Below are 16,970 nucleotides of genomic sequence, written 5' to 3'. Positions count from 1 at the left end.
CTGGTATGCTAATGTGTTGTAATATTTTTTTTTATTAATTTTGAGAAAAGTATATTTTAGTTCCAGTATGTCCTAGAAACTATTCGAATTCGATATAAATCCCGAATAATAAACTTATTTTCTTTCCAACAGCATGAAGCCATAACGATTTTTTAAAATTATTTTGTTAATTATTTCATATGCTCGATGACTTTGAATTTTAATGTGTCAATAAGAACATTTTAAATATTTTGTAGCGAAGATGCCTAAGGAAGCTTGTTACAGCTGTTTTGTAGGGAATTTAATTGGATGTTTTAGATTGACCAGAAAGTTGTAATGTCGTTGACTATATTCTTGTTTGTATCTCATGTTTTTCTTTTAATAGGTCTCATGTATTTTGTCTTTTAGAGACATATTTTACGATGCTACGAGAGCATTTGTATTTTGTGTGTTTACACATTTTTTCCAGGTGGATGATGTACGTTATGTTCCAGGGAACATACGTGTATTTTACTGAATATTAGTGTTGATATTTCAGTTATGTATAGAAACATTTTGTAAGTGCCTATGGTTGCAGGCCGTTCCACGTTTCTAGTCTTGCCTCGCAGGTGTCGATGGCATATTTTGTGTGTAAGTACGTGTAGTATTACACATTTTTCCCACCTATGGTTTTGGTCAATTCATGGCATAATGACCATTCATTTTCAGGAATGTTTGGACTAGTGAGTCAACTTCCTTGATTCAGACCTTTGAAAAACTTGGATCAACACTTTATAGTTTTCAACGCTTTATTAATATTATTTTTTGCAGATAATACCCACATTTTCTGGTAACCCTACAATGTTTACGTTTATGGAAGTGAACAACAACCATTATTTTAGGCTTAAGCTAATAATAACTTTGTTTCAGAATAAAATCATTTGTTGTATTGAGCATTACTAAATTAAAGTCTCGATTTTCACGACGAGCAGATGGCATTTGACCTTATGGCGTGCCGAATTTTCTTCATACATGTCAACGAAATCACGATCTTTTTCTTTGATATGCAGAATCATGCTTATTTCTTGGAATTACTATGAACGTCAATTTTGACACTTAAGTTTATTTTTTTTTATTTTTGAAAAACGATTTTTCGTTCTTTTCTACCAAACAACACGAGGCACAGTTAAAAAAAAAAAAAAAAAAAGGGACATACAGGTGAAAATCTTATTTTTGTTTATATATTGTCATTTTATCATGTGTTTACATTTCCATTCATTTTATTTTTTCAATGATTTTCATATTTTTCAAATATATTAGAATGATATCGAAACTTTAACAATAATTTTAATATTTTAGTACCTTTAACATGTTTTGCTATTTGCTTATTCATTCATATTATTATATTTTAAATACAGATATCAGTATATTTAAAAAGAAGACATTTAAAAAGTTTTTATTGAGATATTTGATAATTCTTTAAGTCGATGTTTTCAAGAATAGTTATCGTGTGTGTATATTTATTTCATATTACACAAAATAAAGTGATCGAAACGGAACACTTAAACATTTTATGAAAAGAATTTATTACTGTTTAAAAAAAAAAAAGCATTTAAATAGCCCTATAACGTATTTACTTCATATTATATCAAACAAAGTGATCGAAACGGAACACTTAAACATTTTATGAAAAGTATTTGTATTTAAAAAAAAAAAAAAAAGGTAAGAATTTTAATAGCCCTATAAACGCTTTCTGCGAACTTAAAAAAAAAAAAGTTATCATACAGGTGTTATAACCATGTCTCGTTTCTCACACCAGTGTTAAAAAAAAAAAAAAAACTCCCCTTCTCCCCTCATCAACTCATCGTTGGAGAATCATGGAGGATACTCAGACAGGAAGGCAGTATGGTTTCACATGTGAAGAAACGGAAGATAAGGACACTCAACTGCACCAATTGTTCAAGAGGATCTTATTACTTTATGGAACATTTGGATTGGACATTGCTCATGCAGGAACCTCATCATGTTGTAGTGAGTGGACTAGTTATTTAACTATTTCAATAGCCCTTTTTCAGGTGAAAAACCATTCATCGTTCATACACGTAAGTCTCACACCATATGACAGTGTTGCCAACTAACTTATTTTAAATTTTCAGGTGAAAAACCTAATTTTATTCATACTTCGTCAGACGGCCAAGGGTTCTCAACCTGTCTACATGTGCACTTGACAGGTCGTTCCACTTTCGGACACCAATCTATAACCGCCACCAGGTTATAGAAGTATTTTTTGTGGACGCCCTGTATATTTCGTGAAGACAGTGATTATTATTTTCGATTTGTACTTTATTCTGCAACGCACATAAGTTCTTTCTTTGGTGGGAATTGCTTCTTTCCCACACAATTGGACAAAGAAGTCTTTCATCGTTTTTTCATATATATATTTAAACATTGCTTTTGCTGAGAACATTTCAGTTAGTGACTAACCATTTCAGTGTTTCTCCCTGACTTATTATATGCACAGTATATATCCTATAGTTATTGGGAACTGAATTAAGTGCTTTCGTTAATCGCTTATGGAAACATTACAATAGATTAGAGAAATACGGGCTGACCAGATGTCCCAGTAGCCGAAGTGGCACCAACTGCGTTGTATTCCAGCCCGTTATCTGTACTTTCTCACGCCAGTGTTATCGCCGCGTCTAGTGCATTATAGGCAGTTGACTAAAATTAACATAAATTGTTTTCCGTATTCTGTTTGTATGTGCATACAGGTGAGTAACTGAGTAATTTTTGAAATGAACTGCCAACACTTTTCTGTTGACCATTGCAACCCGTAGCTTGAGCTTGGAGGCTCAGAGAGTTTGACTCCAGGTCTGGAAGATGCAACCACGCATCTCGCGTTGAACTTCAAACATAAGTTGTGTTAAGGGGCACAAGCTATTTAGCCGGTGAAGGACGATTTCTTACGGCTAGCCCCAATCAGTGAAATCCCAGGTCCTCAGACCTTGTGCGTTTAAAAAGTTATATACGCGCCCACCAATATCAGTATCCCACTGGGCAGATCTTTTTTTCGAAGATTCACCTTTACGCTGCAGGACTGTTCAGCGTAACAACTGGATTCATCGTGGGACGATCCAGACAACTTTTCCCCAGTGCTAATCCCCCAAGTGTGTTAATGGTGTGAGCGAAGAATTTATAGTGATATCTGAATTATAATCATATATATATAAAGGGCTATATTTCCCGTAAAGGGCAAAACGTAATTTCAGCGGCAAACTTTATTAGTGTCCAGTGTTGTGTTCATTTCTCTTCGTTATTTTTTTTTTCAAAATAGTGTTCTAATAAATAAGTATAGTGTCATTTAACCCAGTGTGTTTTCGTTGTATGTATGAATGGTGTTTGTGTGCGTTATGGTCTGGATGACCGTCTGATCGTCCGTGAGGTTTTCGAGACGAGACACCCGAACCTCTCGGCGCCTAATGCTCATCTCATTATTGAGACCGACGAGCTTTTTGGGGAAACAGTTTGTAATCTTCTTTGGAGAGGCCTTCGTCGTCCTGTCCAGGTAAGTTAAAGTATCAGGAGTATACTTATTGGTAATACCACGAGCCAAGGACAGCGAACAGAACCACGCCGGTTACAAATAAATAGCTGCCCGAACATGGACCACGACCTCTAGTTGGTTACAAATAAATGGACGCCCGAACAGCGACTCGAACTACAGGCGGTTACAACAACATTGATAATATATTGATGATTAATACAATTTCTCAACAAACCAATTTTAAATGTTTTTCACTCACACAATTCATTTATCACCTTGCATAAAATTTTGATTAGTAGAGTTAGAACTAATCTTCATACGTAGGTTCCAATGCTTAGTATTTAACTGATAGACACCTTTATTTAGTTAGTTATTCAAATAAGTGTCGCAGGACAAGAAAAGAGTAGCGCGTACATGTGAATAATTATAAGATATCATGTAAAGTTTGCACCTCTATTCGATTTACTCTCGTTGTATATTTTGACAGGTTATGCAAATAATGCTTGATAAAGCTTTCATTTAAAAAAACAGCAGTACCATCATGATTATAGAAGTTACAAAAAACATTAAACAGTAATCCCTTGTTCTAAGAAATTTTTTGCTGTTTACAGCATGCAGCATCATGCAACATCAATAATGCATATTTTTACATAACACGGGCAGCAGCATAATAATTGTACATTTATATATCTGAAGATAAAAGAATATTAAACACTATTTTGTAACAAATTATGTAAGATACTAAACGGTACCACAATAATATCTGCCTACCAGCTATAACATCATAGTATTAAACTGTCATTACAAATTACTAGAATTTTGTGGTGTTATGAAAAAACTTTATTGAATTTCGACTGGTTGAGTTTAAACTTGAATGACTAAATTTGAATTTAGTTTTATTTTTAGGCAACTAAGGCTAAAAATAAAGATAAAACTGTCGCGCGAGAGGCGTAGGTGTAAAGATGTAGAAAGGCAGAGTCCTGGCCGCACAGCTTTATATGTAACTTTTGAATAGTTCGTTATAGTTAGTTCTGATGAGACGATCCATGACCTCAGTGCTTTCTTTTCCCATATTATCTCTACTTTATTCATTAATAAAAGTTAAGGAGATTTTTCTCTTATTTTGATTTTTCGCCATGCCATATTGATTTTTCTTTTTCCGTAATTAAAATATATTTTTAGTATCTATATTTGCAAGTAACAAGCTCACAAGCCAAGCTTTGATTTTGGCGCGATAAATTCGGTGCTTTGGGTACGTCATGTAAATTCGCTTTTATCCCTTGTAGGGTATTATTTCAGATTGTTTAATACAAAAGTGTCTTATTTTCAAAAGGACACTGCTTCATAGCGTATGCTATGCTATGGCATACTGAAATGCCACGAAAACTATACTCTAGTGTTCACGTCATGTTACATATGCACATCAAGCTTTAGTCAACGAAATGATCTATTTATTCACAAAACGGAAACACCTGACTTAGCAAAATAATATTCTGTGCACTATTGCAGATTATCACAAATTAAAATGCCAAGCCATCAACCAACTATCAAGAAAAAAAATCTAGCAACAAAGCACGGACGTCGGTGGGTTGGGAATCATGTTCCTCTTTAGATTATTGACAAATAATTTCTACTTCCCTCCCAGTAAGCAGGGGTGTGGGGCCACCGGAAATACTGGTCAAAATTTTTTTCAAATATTTCAGACTATCGTATCCCTTTAATTAATGAAAATCGTATTTGCTTTTAAATGATTCTCTGCCCCTCCTTCAGGTACTTATACTTAACAATGGCCATACAATCAAAAGATATGCAGTTCAATTTCTTGTTAGGGTTGCCTCGTATAAATGGAAAAGGTACAGTCGGTATTCATTTAAAAAAGAATACACAAAGTGGTTTATAAAAAAGGTGTTTCTTGGTAGATAAACCAAACTAAAGGGAAGAACTAGCTCGAATTTCTGTTTCCCGATTTCTGCAACAAACAAAATCACGGAATTTACACCGAATCACTTATGATTGAGACTTTATGGATAACCAGACAAAGTTCCAAATCTTATGCGCAATCGTTCACAGTGAACGGATCTAGAGAATGAAACAAACCAGTTGCCGTGGACCAAAACTCCTTCCTTCAGCACAGCGGAATCAATATCCAGTTTCAAAGCTAAGCTTTGCGCACACCTCTCAGTTCGGGGTAACAGCAAAAAATATTTTTTCAATAATAAGTTCCGGAATGTTTCGAAATTCCGGAATGTTCCGAAATTCCGGAACGTTTCGAAATTCCGGAACGTTTCGACATTCCGAAATTCCGGAACGTTTCGACATTCCGAAATTCCGGAACGTTTCGAAATTCCGGAATTCCGGAACGTCTTGAAACTGTGTTCCGATTCCGGAATTGGAATTTCCGTTCCGAAAAATTCCGGAATTCCGGAATTAGGAACAGCCCTACTGAAAGGAGGCAAAATAAAGAAAATGGGAAAGATTTTGTTTTGGAGCTGCTAAAACAGTACCTGCTATTATACGCTGGGTTATTCTAGGAAAGAAATTTTCATCTACCATGCTTAAATTTACTACCTCCATTATTTTAATGCGGGGCCTAGTAAACCATGCAGAAGAGTAAAAGTAATATATATATTATTAAATGCGATCTTGTTTTATGAAATTCAGAATCTGCAATGCAAATCAAGAGTATTTCGGCTTGATGCATATGTGTGTTGTGTGTCTTGTTTGTTAGTTTATGCGGTGCTTTATCGTTATTTGTTTGTGTGGGGCATCTTCTCTTTTAACATGACCTACAAAAATATTCCTTCCCTTCGTCTTCCATTAGTTGCCGGTACAGCTATATTCCTGTGTACGGAGTTCACTCATGAAAGAGAACAAAAAATAGTAATGCAGTAACACAGCGATCACCGTAGAGGGTAGGCTGATCTAGTGTCCGTAGAGGGTATTGCTAGTTGCTTAAAGTTCGTCCGACAACACGAATATAGTGTGTGAGAATCATTTATATATTATTCACAGTCTGTGTCTGCAATGCCAAGACGACGCCTATTGTACGATCAAGTAACTTGGAGCATGGCTATATGGCGAGGCCGGGTGGTTGCTTCGGAGAATTGTTGCTCTGTGGATCGAGACATGTCAATTATACATTAGTGATGTGCATTGTAGGACAAGAGGGTTCGCATAAGAGACATTCCGAGGAGTGCATGAATAGAAAGCTCGTGCGTGCCACCGAAACTGGCTGGATGGCGGCCATCAGTGAAGTGACAGCCGTCTTGGGCCACGATGTGAGAGTACGAACAATAAACAATCAACTATTTGAATGGCTTGCGTTTCTCTCACGCCGAAACATCTTCGGCAATTAGAGGCTGCAGTGTCGGGGCGAATGTAGAGCGAGTATTCAGCGTTGAGAATCATTTTTTTCTCGGACAAAATGACAGACATGTGCGCGCAACTGAGAGAAAATCCAACGTGTATTCTTACTCAGCGTAGAGGAACATATCTGGCATTCTGGTACGGAAAGCAGTAAGCTACACATCTCACTCCCTTTGATCTTTATTCAATAAAGTATAACTGGTGCATCGACGTTCTGATGTCGTCACTTCTGCTTTCCGATCTTATCTGGATGCTCCATGGGCCCACTACACCAGGAAACCCAGCGTTCTTTAATAGGTATGCATTTTCTGTTCTGGCCTTATATATCTCCGGATTTAAATCATATCAAGCACATACAAGACCTAGTAGGACGGCGATTAACCGCCAACCTGCTTCGGTCACGATCAATATCCAGTTAAATGAAGAACTATAGAGAGCTTGGGATGCCATGCTTGAAATATACAGTGCCTCAACTAACTAACTGATTAAGTAAACTATTCTTCGAACGAAACACCACTTTATTTATTTATTTATTTTTGTATTTATTTATTTTGTACGTATTTAGTGTATGTTAGGAAAGGTTGAAAAAGCAATTTAAGGAGTTTAAATAAGATATTTGATCAGATATACTACTATAATTTCCAAACAATAGATTAGTACACTTGAATTAATAGATTCACTTACGTGTTAATATTTTGTGTGATCAACCGTGGCACACGTGAATTATTGTGACATCGATTCCACAAAGTGTGCACAGTTGGAAACCGGAATAAGTTCCAGGCATATTGTATGCGACTCCCAAATTCGTCTCGAGTCGCACGATCACTTGACTGCGAAAATTTCTCTTGTGCAGAAATTAAGAACTCTTATATTTATTTTTTCCGGGCAGTTTATAGACTTATGTAAACCATGAGTATAACTTAACTGTAATGTGCTAAAGAAGTAATATGTGAAACTCTATTGGGATATTACTACAGTAGCATAACTGATTCTTAGATTTTAGAACGTTGTTTGTTCATACATTTTGTAGTCCGAGAAAAATGATTCAGTAGGTCAAATTTACAGCTTTAAATTAAAGTAGTATTTTCTCTTATTGATTTCTAGAATGGATAAGATTAGGTTTATCCCTTTTATTTTAATGCCAGTGTACGTTTAGAAATGCTCGTGTGTCGAATAGAAAATATTCCTCTGCTCATACTTATATTCATAAACTTTTCCGTTTTGTACAAAATTACTAGTGTCCAAACAGTAGATTGCCAGATTATTTTTGCTCTACAAGTGATTTGTAGAGTTGTATACGTCATGATTCCTGGGTTCTCTACTATAATTTACGTAAGTTTGAGGTTTCGTGTTTACGGTCTTACGCGATTATGAAGGACGGGATTTTTATTAACCTAAGCTTCGAACCATGACTGGACCTTGAATCCGGTACAGTTGGTGTGTGCAAATCGTACCTTATTTGATATCTGTTAACGAATACTGGCGAATTTTCAAAAACACAGTCTGTGGATTATCTTGAGGTATTTTTTATTTTAAGACCATGGATTTCTAAAATATTTGAATGTTATATCCTTACCGCGAATGAACTGCTGCTTATGTAATTAGACCTAAATTTCGAGTTTATTTTCCAGGATTTGGCAACGCCAACGGAGAGCTTCCAGTGTTACCGGGAGGAAATCCTGCACCAGGTGACTACCAGGCGTCAGATTCATCTTCGTTTCGGGAGTCGAACACATCGCCAGCAGCCGGAACACATCCCTTACCTGCCCCTTTTCCTCCCATGATGATGCCTCTGCCACCTCCCGTTGGTCCTTTCATGCCTCAACCGCCAGGGTCCTCGTTCATGCAGCCCCCACCCCCTCCACCGCCGCCCTTGTATACTCTCGTCGACCGTCGACCACCACCTTTAGGTCGGATGTCGTCACCACCACCACCATCCCGGTATACGCCCCCTCCTGAGCCACGTGGATTCTCTTCTCCTTACGACAGAAACCATAGAACTTCAACCCCAGGGTCCGACCATTCCCCTCGCAGCATGTCTCCTACTCGCAATTACCATCCGTCACCCGCTTTCAGGTCTGAGAGATTCTCGTCGCCGCCTCCTTATGAAGACCGAGAGTCCGAGTCACCAGAGAGAGAAGAGGACTGGTATAGGCATCGAAGCCCACCACCTCCAGATTACCCGTATTCTAGATACCGATTTGATGAACCACCTGTGCCACGTTCTGGATTCAGACGTACACCACCTTTACGGAGGGAAACTTCTAGAGAAGCTAAAGGTAAAGGTAAAAAGAATGACTTTTTGATTTCTGTTTTTTTTCGTAGCTGCTAAAAATCATCAGTACTGACATAATATGTACGTGTTACATATGTACTGCATAGTATTTCGTTTCAACAGCAGTGGGAATCTGTGTGGCATTGCCTTTAGATACCAGATCTTATACCACAATATCTTTTTCTACTAGTTGTATTTTATTCATTAGGACCTCTGTAGAAAATTAATAGTTGTAATTGTGAACGTATCATGGGCGTCCATATCAATAAGTAATAATAATAATAAGCCACAATTCCTTCTACAAACCTATCGTCTTTCTGTTCGGTAGGAAGTCCTACATAGATGTCGGGTACAAACCTACTTGTAAGAATAAATGCTTTAAAATAATAATAGTACAACTAGAGTTGTAAATAGAATGTACATATATATATAATATTAGAAAAGATACACAAGTCGCCGTTTTATTGTAAATAAGCTTCTTCAGGCAAACAAATAGAGAACAAAATGATACGTACAGTGTTTTAAGATTTGTTTCTAATGTAGATTTACACAGTAAAGAGAAAACGGAAATTACATTTGAACCTATATCCATGTCACGTGTATACCACGTGAAGGGGTTTGGTTTGTATGGCATTATATTATCTTAATTAATATTGAAACCGAAGTGGTAGTAAATTTTTACCACTTAGGGTTTATAGTTGAGAGATTAAGAGTGCAGATGAAATTTATTCTTAGGACGCTTAATTGATTGAAAAAAAAAGCTATCTATTACCGTTTTTACTCTATACCGACCAACGTTGAAATCCTTTCGCTTTCAGTTTTAATGTTGATTATAAAGGAAAAACTGTAATAGACAGCGAGCAGTTTCCTGTAGCCGATTAAGCGTCCAAAGAATACGTTTTATCCCCATCCTTAACTCTATACTAGGACCGGAGATGATAGAAATGCACTACAACTTCCTGTTTCAGTAGTGATCTGTATAGCGAAAAACTGTTTCTTTGGTATTGATTTAACATTCTAAGAATAAGCACCATCTTCTCTCTTAATCCTGTATTCAGACCGGAAGTGGCAAAAATCAACTACTTTCTATTTTAACGTGGATCGCTAGAGTAAGAACGGTAGTAAATAGAGAGGAAGTTTTCTGCAACCAATTGCTTGTGTCAAGAATATATCCCATCTCCCTTTAATCTCTCAATTAACACCAGAAGTGATAGAAATCTACCACAGGGGCCGCGGTGGCTCAGTGGTAGAGCGTTCACCTCTGGTGCTTGAGGTTCCGGGTTCGATCCCAGATCCCGCCAAGTGAACTTTGTGGTGGACAAACCGTGTGCGTGGGTTTTCTCGGGGTTCTCCCGTTTCCTCCCACTTTCTTCATTTCACCATTACATTCATTACTCATTATCACCGTCTCCTTTAGCCTAACCGGCATAACCGTGGGACGTAAAACTCAAAGAAATCTGCCACTACTTCTGGTTTTAATATTGATAGAATATTACGCCATACAAACCAGACTCCTTTACTTGGTGTACACGTTTCACTACTACTTGCTTTAAACATCTTTGCCGAATAGCTAACATGGATGGTTTTCGTAGAAGTACAAGCTTTATAAATCCGAGTAATAGTTCAAGGTCGCTCATAAAGTAGTATGTCTAATCTCGTACAGCCTTAGAGAGAGAGAGAGAGAGAAAAAAAAAAGCGTAAAACAATTAACAAAACAAAATTTTTTCTTACAATGTGGTTTTCGAGGTACGGACACAATTTGAAATACTGAATCCGGTATTTTGAGTTTTCGAGTGTAAAGCTTAGTCGCATTATGTATGCTTTCTGGTAAGTAAACAATAGTATATGCATGAGTTTTTGTGTAGTTTTCCCATTTACGTAAATTGTTTCTTATCAGTGATTACGGTGATTTCATAATTTATCTTCATTGATCATCTTCAGACTTGACAGTGAAATAAATTACTATATATACCGAGTAAGCATAAAATTTTTCCCTGATTTCAGAACCTTAGTACATAAAAAATTGTGCTAGATCGATGACCTCGCTATTTAAAAATGTCACCAGATTTCGAGATTTCTAAAATGCATTATTAAGACACGTCAGCATGTGCTTCGTGTGTTGCCTGGAGAACGTCCAGTTGACACACTTAACCATTGTTGACACATTTGTTACTGTCTCATTTGAAGTTTCAAGGCGAAGAATTGATGAGTGACCATTTTGTTTCTGATGTACCGTCATAGGGGAGGGATGTAATATTTGAGAATATAGGGGCTACGGTGTTGGACCTTCCCTTTCAGTTTATCATACTGAAAATCTATATTCAAGATCTAACGAACGACTCAGCTTCAGTATGACAGTGTACAATCTTATTTGAGATTTATTCAGGGTCGAAATCTTCAAATCTTCGTTGAAATGCAATACAGAGATACAGCATGAAAACCTAAACTTTTACTAAAATGTTGGATTCAGCAAAAAGAAAGGTTTAATATTTTGTTTCACTTTAGACCGTGTCAACTGTTACTTTAAGGCTATTTCCTTTTGTTCTAATACAATATGGACTGCCCAAACCTCAGATATGGACATTATGCCGTGACTACTGTATATTCTTAATCAGAGCGAACACGCGTTTAAAGTATCAAATTCAGTTCGTTGCAGAATCTCCATAGGAAAAGAGGCATGTCAGGGATGGTCATCTAACTATAAATGTATAGTTTCCATTATGTGTTGAGAGATTGCAGGCTGTTTTGGACACCACTGCTTCCGAAGACTGAGTTGAAAGCGATGCACACTGCGTCAACAGTAATTCTTTCACATTAGGCGTATAGTTTCTCTTCATATCACTGAAACTAAGATTCTTTTTAAACTTCCGAGTGTCATGCGTTAATGTTTTTAATGTCTGGCGGATTTAGTTAATAATCTTTTCTGGATTATCGTTTCACTGGTACCGTACTTTGTGCTACACAAAATCTGGTATGCTTTCACGTTCATTGGCACCATATTGAAACAGATAATATCCAAATTCGGAGGTTTTGTATCAGTTTTTAACACTTTTCCTACTGAGTTATTTACTTAGCAAGAAAACTTCATTCGAAATTGAAATTTAGGAAAGAGCACATCATGCATTTGATTATACAAGTGTTGATAGTTGTGTAGATCAAAATTGCAAATATGGAAAGATTTTATGCTTACTGTATACAGTAAGATACCTGTAGTATAGAAGAAAATTTTGAGGACCTCTATTTTTATTATTATTATTATTATTATTATTATTATTATTATTATTATTATTATTATTATTATTATTATTACTATTATTTACTTATCGTGAATTTTTGTTATAATGAAATAAATCAGTTGTCTCAAGAATTAACTTATTATTATATCTACTACTGCAACTTGAATGTACAGACATATAATCTAAATATTTGTGAGATGAATATAAAATAAAACTATATTCAGGAAGGAATACAGTGTGATGTGCATACACTAATTGCAAGAAGTATTTGTGTAATTTTTCAGCATGCGAAATATTTACACATTGTACAAGATGTTCTGGAATTCTGTTTTTGGAAAAGGTCTGTGATTTTTTTCTGCTCACTTACAGCTACAAAAAGATCATTCAAGGTAGTCGCTAACCACCTCACATGAATTTAACACAGTTATTGCCTTGAAAGATGCGCAAAGCGTATTTAATGAAATAACACCCATTGGTTGCTCTCAGATCGGTGTCTTGTTTGACCAAGTGCACATATATATGGAAAATGACTACCACATTGTTTGAATAATAAAATAATGTAGAAAAAGATATTTACTTTATAAAACAAAATTAATTTTAATTATATATTGAAAAGTTAAATATTGAAAAAAAAAAATTTCGTTTATTGTACTGAAAGGTCGAAGTTCGTAAAATTAAATGTTTTAACAGTCATTAAATAGAGAAATGGCTTAAAAGTAATTTCGCATTTCTAAACATTTTATTATGCTGGCGTTCGTTACGACGACATTTTATTGTATATATATTGTGTATATTTCATACTGAAGTAGTTTCTGTTACGTTTAAAGCTTAGGTTGTATTGCAGTGATTAATCTGTTTGTAAACTTTTTCAGGAACAAGCATTAGTTCGGGACGATCGACCGATTCACTGGTAAAAACGGAGAAAAAATAGCGCCAGAATTTAGTCTATGAACAGTTAATTTGTTTCAATAAGTGCTGGGAAAAAAACTGTGTATTTGCAAAACCAGTGCTATGTTATATTTCCATTGTGATCAGTGGTGGGACACAATGTTAACAACTTTTGCAAAGTGTGATGTATGAAAAGTACGTATGCGTCGCTTGGGTGGAAATGTTGTTCTGTTTGTCCGAGTTTCTACCACAGAAACTTTGAATATACCAAGTTTTAAATACACTTATTTGCATTATTATAGTGAGTGTAAGTAATTGATTGCGTGCGTTTGTGTGGTGCATGTTCAAGTGGAATATGGTATGCGCTGTGTTTTTAAATACGTTTGTAGATAACATTAATAAAAAAAAAATGTTGAATTCTTGCTATGGGGAGGGAAAGCGGAACCAACTACAAGACTTTAAAATAAGTGAGATATTTCAGATTTATATGGCATTCATTGTTTAAAAAAATATTATGAAAATAAAAACAAATTGTTTTTCAAAAATAATGTATTTTCTTTGTATCCGCATGGAATACCTCATTCCTTAGACAGCATATTTATATGTAATATAAAACTGCTAAAATAAAACAATCCTTAAAGTACGAGATGATCAAAGATTTAGTACTACAAAGGATGTTGAATATGGCCACTATTTCTGTTTCAACTTGTGCTCTTCCGGTAACATCAGCGGCGAAGCTATTTGTCCCCGTCACAGTCTTTCTTACATGTTACTGAACACGCTTTGGGACATTGCTCATGAAACGTTATCCACAATTCGTTGAATGTTAGCCCACAATACTTCCAAAGTGTGCTGATGGTTGAATAAAGGCCTGACTTTAGATATCTCCATAAGAAAAAATAATACGAAACCCGTTATGTATTCCTCCAGTTTTCTTCAGTACCTTGTGCAATTATACTGCTGTGGTATTGTGTTACATGTTCCTTGCCAGTTATCACCACCTGTTCACTTGTAACACAAGAAAAAAAAGATTAAATACTTGCGTTGTGGATTACGTGTCTTTTTGATCACTCTGGATGCACGGTATGCAAAATATATTGTTAAAAAAAAGTTGCTTTTGGAAATATATTGATGAACATAAAAAGTGAGCATTATTCTATATATTGATGAACATAAAAAGTGAGCATTATTCTATTTAGTACCAATATTTAAAAGGAAATAACATAATTTTGTTTTAATAATGTAAGTATCAAAGCTTCCAAGTCGACGAGAGTCAAGAGTCTGCGCTAGAAAGTGGTTGGGGTTTTATTTCATTCTTGCAGAGCTGTATACACATTAGTGAATATTAGGATTTTATTTGTTACCAGTATTGTGTGTTTATGAATGCACTGTCCTGGAATTTATATTATATAAAAAGTTCAGAATGTTATCTACCCGGAGAACCATATGTCTAATGTTTCTTAGTTACCATGTAATAATTCATACGCATTACTTGGAGTATGTCCTTTCCATTAAGAGTTTCCTGTTACGTAGTATAGACACGAAATCTCCGTGTAGACTCATTGGAAGTGATTGTAGTTCAAATCTTAAGTTGAATTGTAGATCAGTGGAGTTATTCTTGGTAGAATCTGATTGGCTGATCAATGGAAAATTATTCTTGATGAAATTTAATTGGCTTATCACTTTCAAAACTTAGTTGAAAATATTTTAAAAGGTTTTTTCAACATTAGTTTCAATCACTCTTTGATTTTTAAATTTTGTTTCAAACATTTTTGAAAATTTTTAGTATTGAATATTTTCAGTTTGTTCATTCAGAGGTAAAAGTGTTACATCATGTTGACAATGTATTATAATCGTGCGCTAGCCTATAAAACAAGGAGCGCTTTACAATCGATAACCTAGGTGTCACATAGGTTAGCAAGTTGAGAGAGCGAGTTCGCCACTGAGGAACACGGAAGTTAATCTGCGATAGTTAATATTCAGAATCAATTTTGCCATTGATAATCTTATACAGGTAAAGTAAATCAGCTCCGCGGCGTCGTTTGTCAGAGGAACGTAAATTCATTAAAGACATTAGTCAATGCGAGATAGATTAGTAGATACTGCCATGCTCTACACAGGTGAACAATATTCAATAATCGGAGAAATAAAAGCCTTATGAAAGATTGTAAGGGCAGGAAAACTTCGGATTTCCAGAAATCTATAGAGTAGACCAAGTAGTTTCATAGCTTTGGATGAGATCCAACTGATATGATCCGCAAAGAAGAGTTTTTCATCAAAGACAACACCTTGGTCTTTTTGAGGTGAAACGCGTTTGATAGGTACACTATTAACATTATATATCTGTCGAAGAACATTCTTTTTTATGGAAATAGAGATTGTAGAACATTTATTAGGATTGAGAGATGGATTCCATGTAGAGCACCAATTGCATCTATGTCAGCTTGCAGTGAAGAAGCATAGTCTACAATGTTAACGACTCTAAAAAGTTTACAGTCATAAGCGAAAAGCAATATATTTGAAGAAGTCGAGAAGATGCTAGGTAAATCGTCTATATATGTCAATAAAGCTTTCGCAAAAGTATTCATTGTCAATATGACAATAAAAACAAAAGCGGACCCAGCACTCTCCCTTGAGGCATTCCGAATGAGACGGGACCAAATAGAGACACGGATCCAGGCAGAGTGACACGTGTTCTCTCTCTGAAGGATAACAATCTAAGAAAGAGAGGAGCGTACCATGAATATTATATCTATTAAAGAGTTTGTAAAGAAGCAACTTGGTGTTTATGATGCATGATACATCAAAATAAACTACACTAAAATGCCTTTGATATGTCAAAATAAACTACATCTAGCTGGGAGTTAGCCATGAATGTTTGTGCCGCGTGAGTGACTAACACTGACAAATTTGTAAGACACGAGCGTCCAGGTTGGAAACCATGCTAAGAACTACTTAAAAAAGGTTTGACAAAGCTGTACACTCTATTTTCTCACAAAGAATTGACACAGAAGAGAGAAGAGAAATAGGTCTATAAGATGAAACTTGTTTTCTATCTCCAGATTTGAAGATGGGTATGATATTGGCAGCCTTCCACAAATTGGGAAAGATACCTTCCTAGAAACATCTATTGAATAACAACGATCAAGGGTAGGCAAGTGAGTGCGCTGTGTTAAAGAGAAAAATAGTACTGATATTATCTGGACCAGAAGAACGGCGAGAAGATAGTGAGGAAATTATTGATTTCACTTAATCAGGGGAGGTAGTAATTGTAGTCAGAGAGTGCGAACACACAAATTGGACGTTAGGTAAAGAGGGGGGAGTCCCAAGCTTAGAAAAGCTTTTGCAGAAGTATTGAAAGCAGCAGATCTGTGCTTCCCATCGAAAGTATTTGAGTTGTAGTCTATTTCTTGCAGGATAGGGGGTTGTTGCCTCCGGGAATTTATGAGAGTCCAAAAACTATTAGGTTCAGAAGTGAATTGACATGATAGATTATTCACATATTTCTTATATTTCATGCGAAGAAGATATTTCGAATGTCGCCTAATGTTCGAAAAAGACCTATAGGTTTGTTCACTCGGTGCTTCCACAGCATCCAAACGCGGTGTTTATTTCGAAGAACAAAACGAGCTTCCACATCAAACCACGGAGGAAAGTGACGGGACTGTTTTGGTTTTCGCGGGACAAAGTTTAACAACCGCAG

The 16,970-nt window shown here is 35.8% G+C and overlaps 1 protein-coding gene across 4 annotated transcripts in view; it reads left to right on the top strand.

The window, feature by feature from the left end:
• LOC145690338 (uncharacterized) overlaps nt 1-13,816 on the top strand; it is a 175,906-nt gene extending 162,090 nt beyond the window's left edge. For 3 of the 4 annotated variants that reach the window (XM_081765134.1, XM_081765133.1, XM_081765131.1), the window contains 2 exons: nt 8,500-9,153; nt 13,252-13,816. In XM_081765134.1, coding sequence (XP_081621260.1) covers nt 8,500-9,153; nt 13,252-13,310 — 713 coding nt within the window. In that variant the 3' untranslated portion in view covers nt 13,311-13,816. The remainder of the gene's footprint in view (nt 1-8,499; nt 9,154-13,251) is intronic. The other variant, XM_081765132.1, reaches the window with a different exon arrangement.
• Nucleotides 13,817-16,970: the final 3,154 nt, after the last annotated feature.

The sequence above is a fragment of the Thermobia domestica genome, chromosome 7, assembly GCF_964235325.1.
Source record: "Thermobia domestica chromosome 7, izTheDome1.hap1.1, whole genome shotgun sequence".
Taxonomy (NCBI): domain Eukaryota; kingdom Metazoa; phylum Arthropoda; class Insecta; order Zygentoma; family Lepismatidae; genus Thermobia; species Thermobia domestica.
This window is presented reverse-complemented; position numbering and strand designations above follow the sequence as displayed.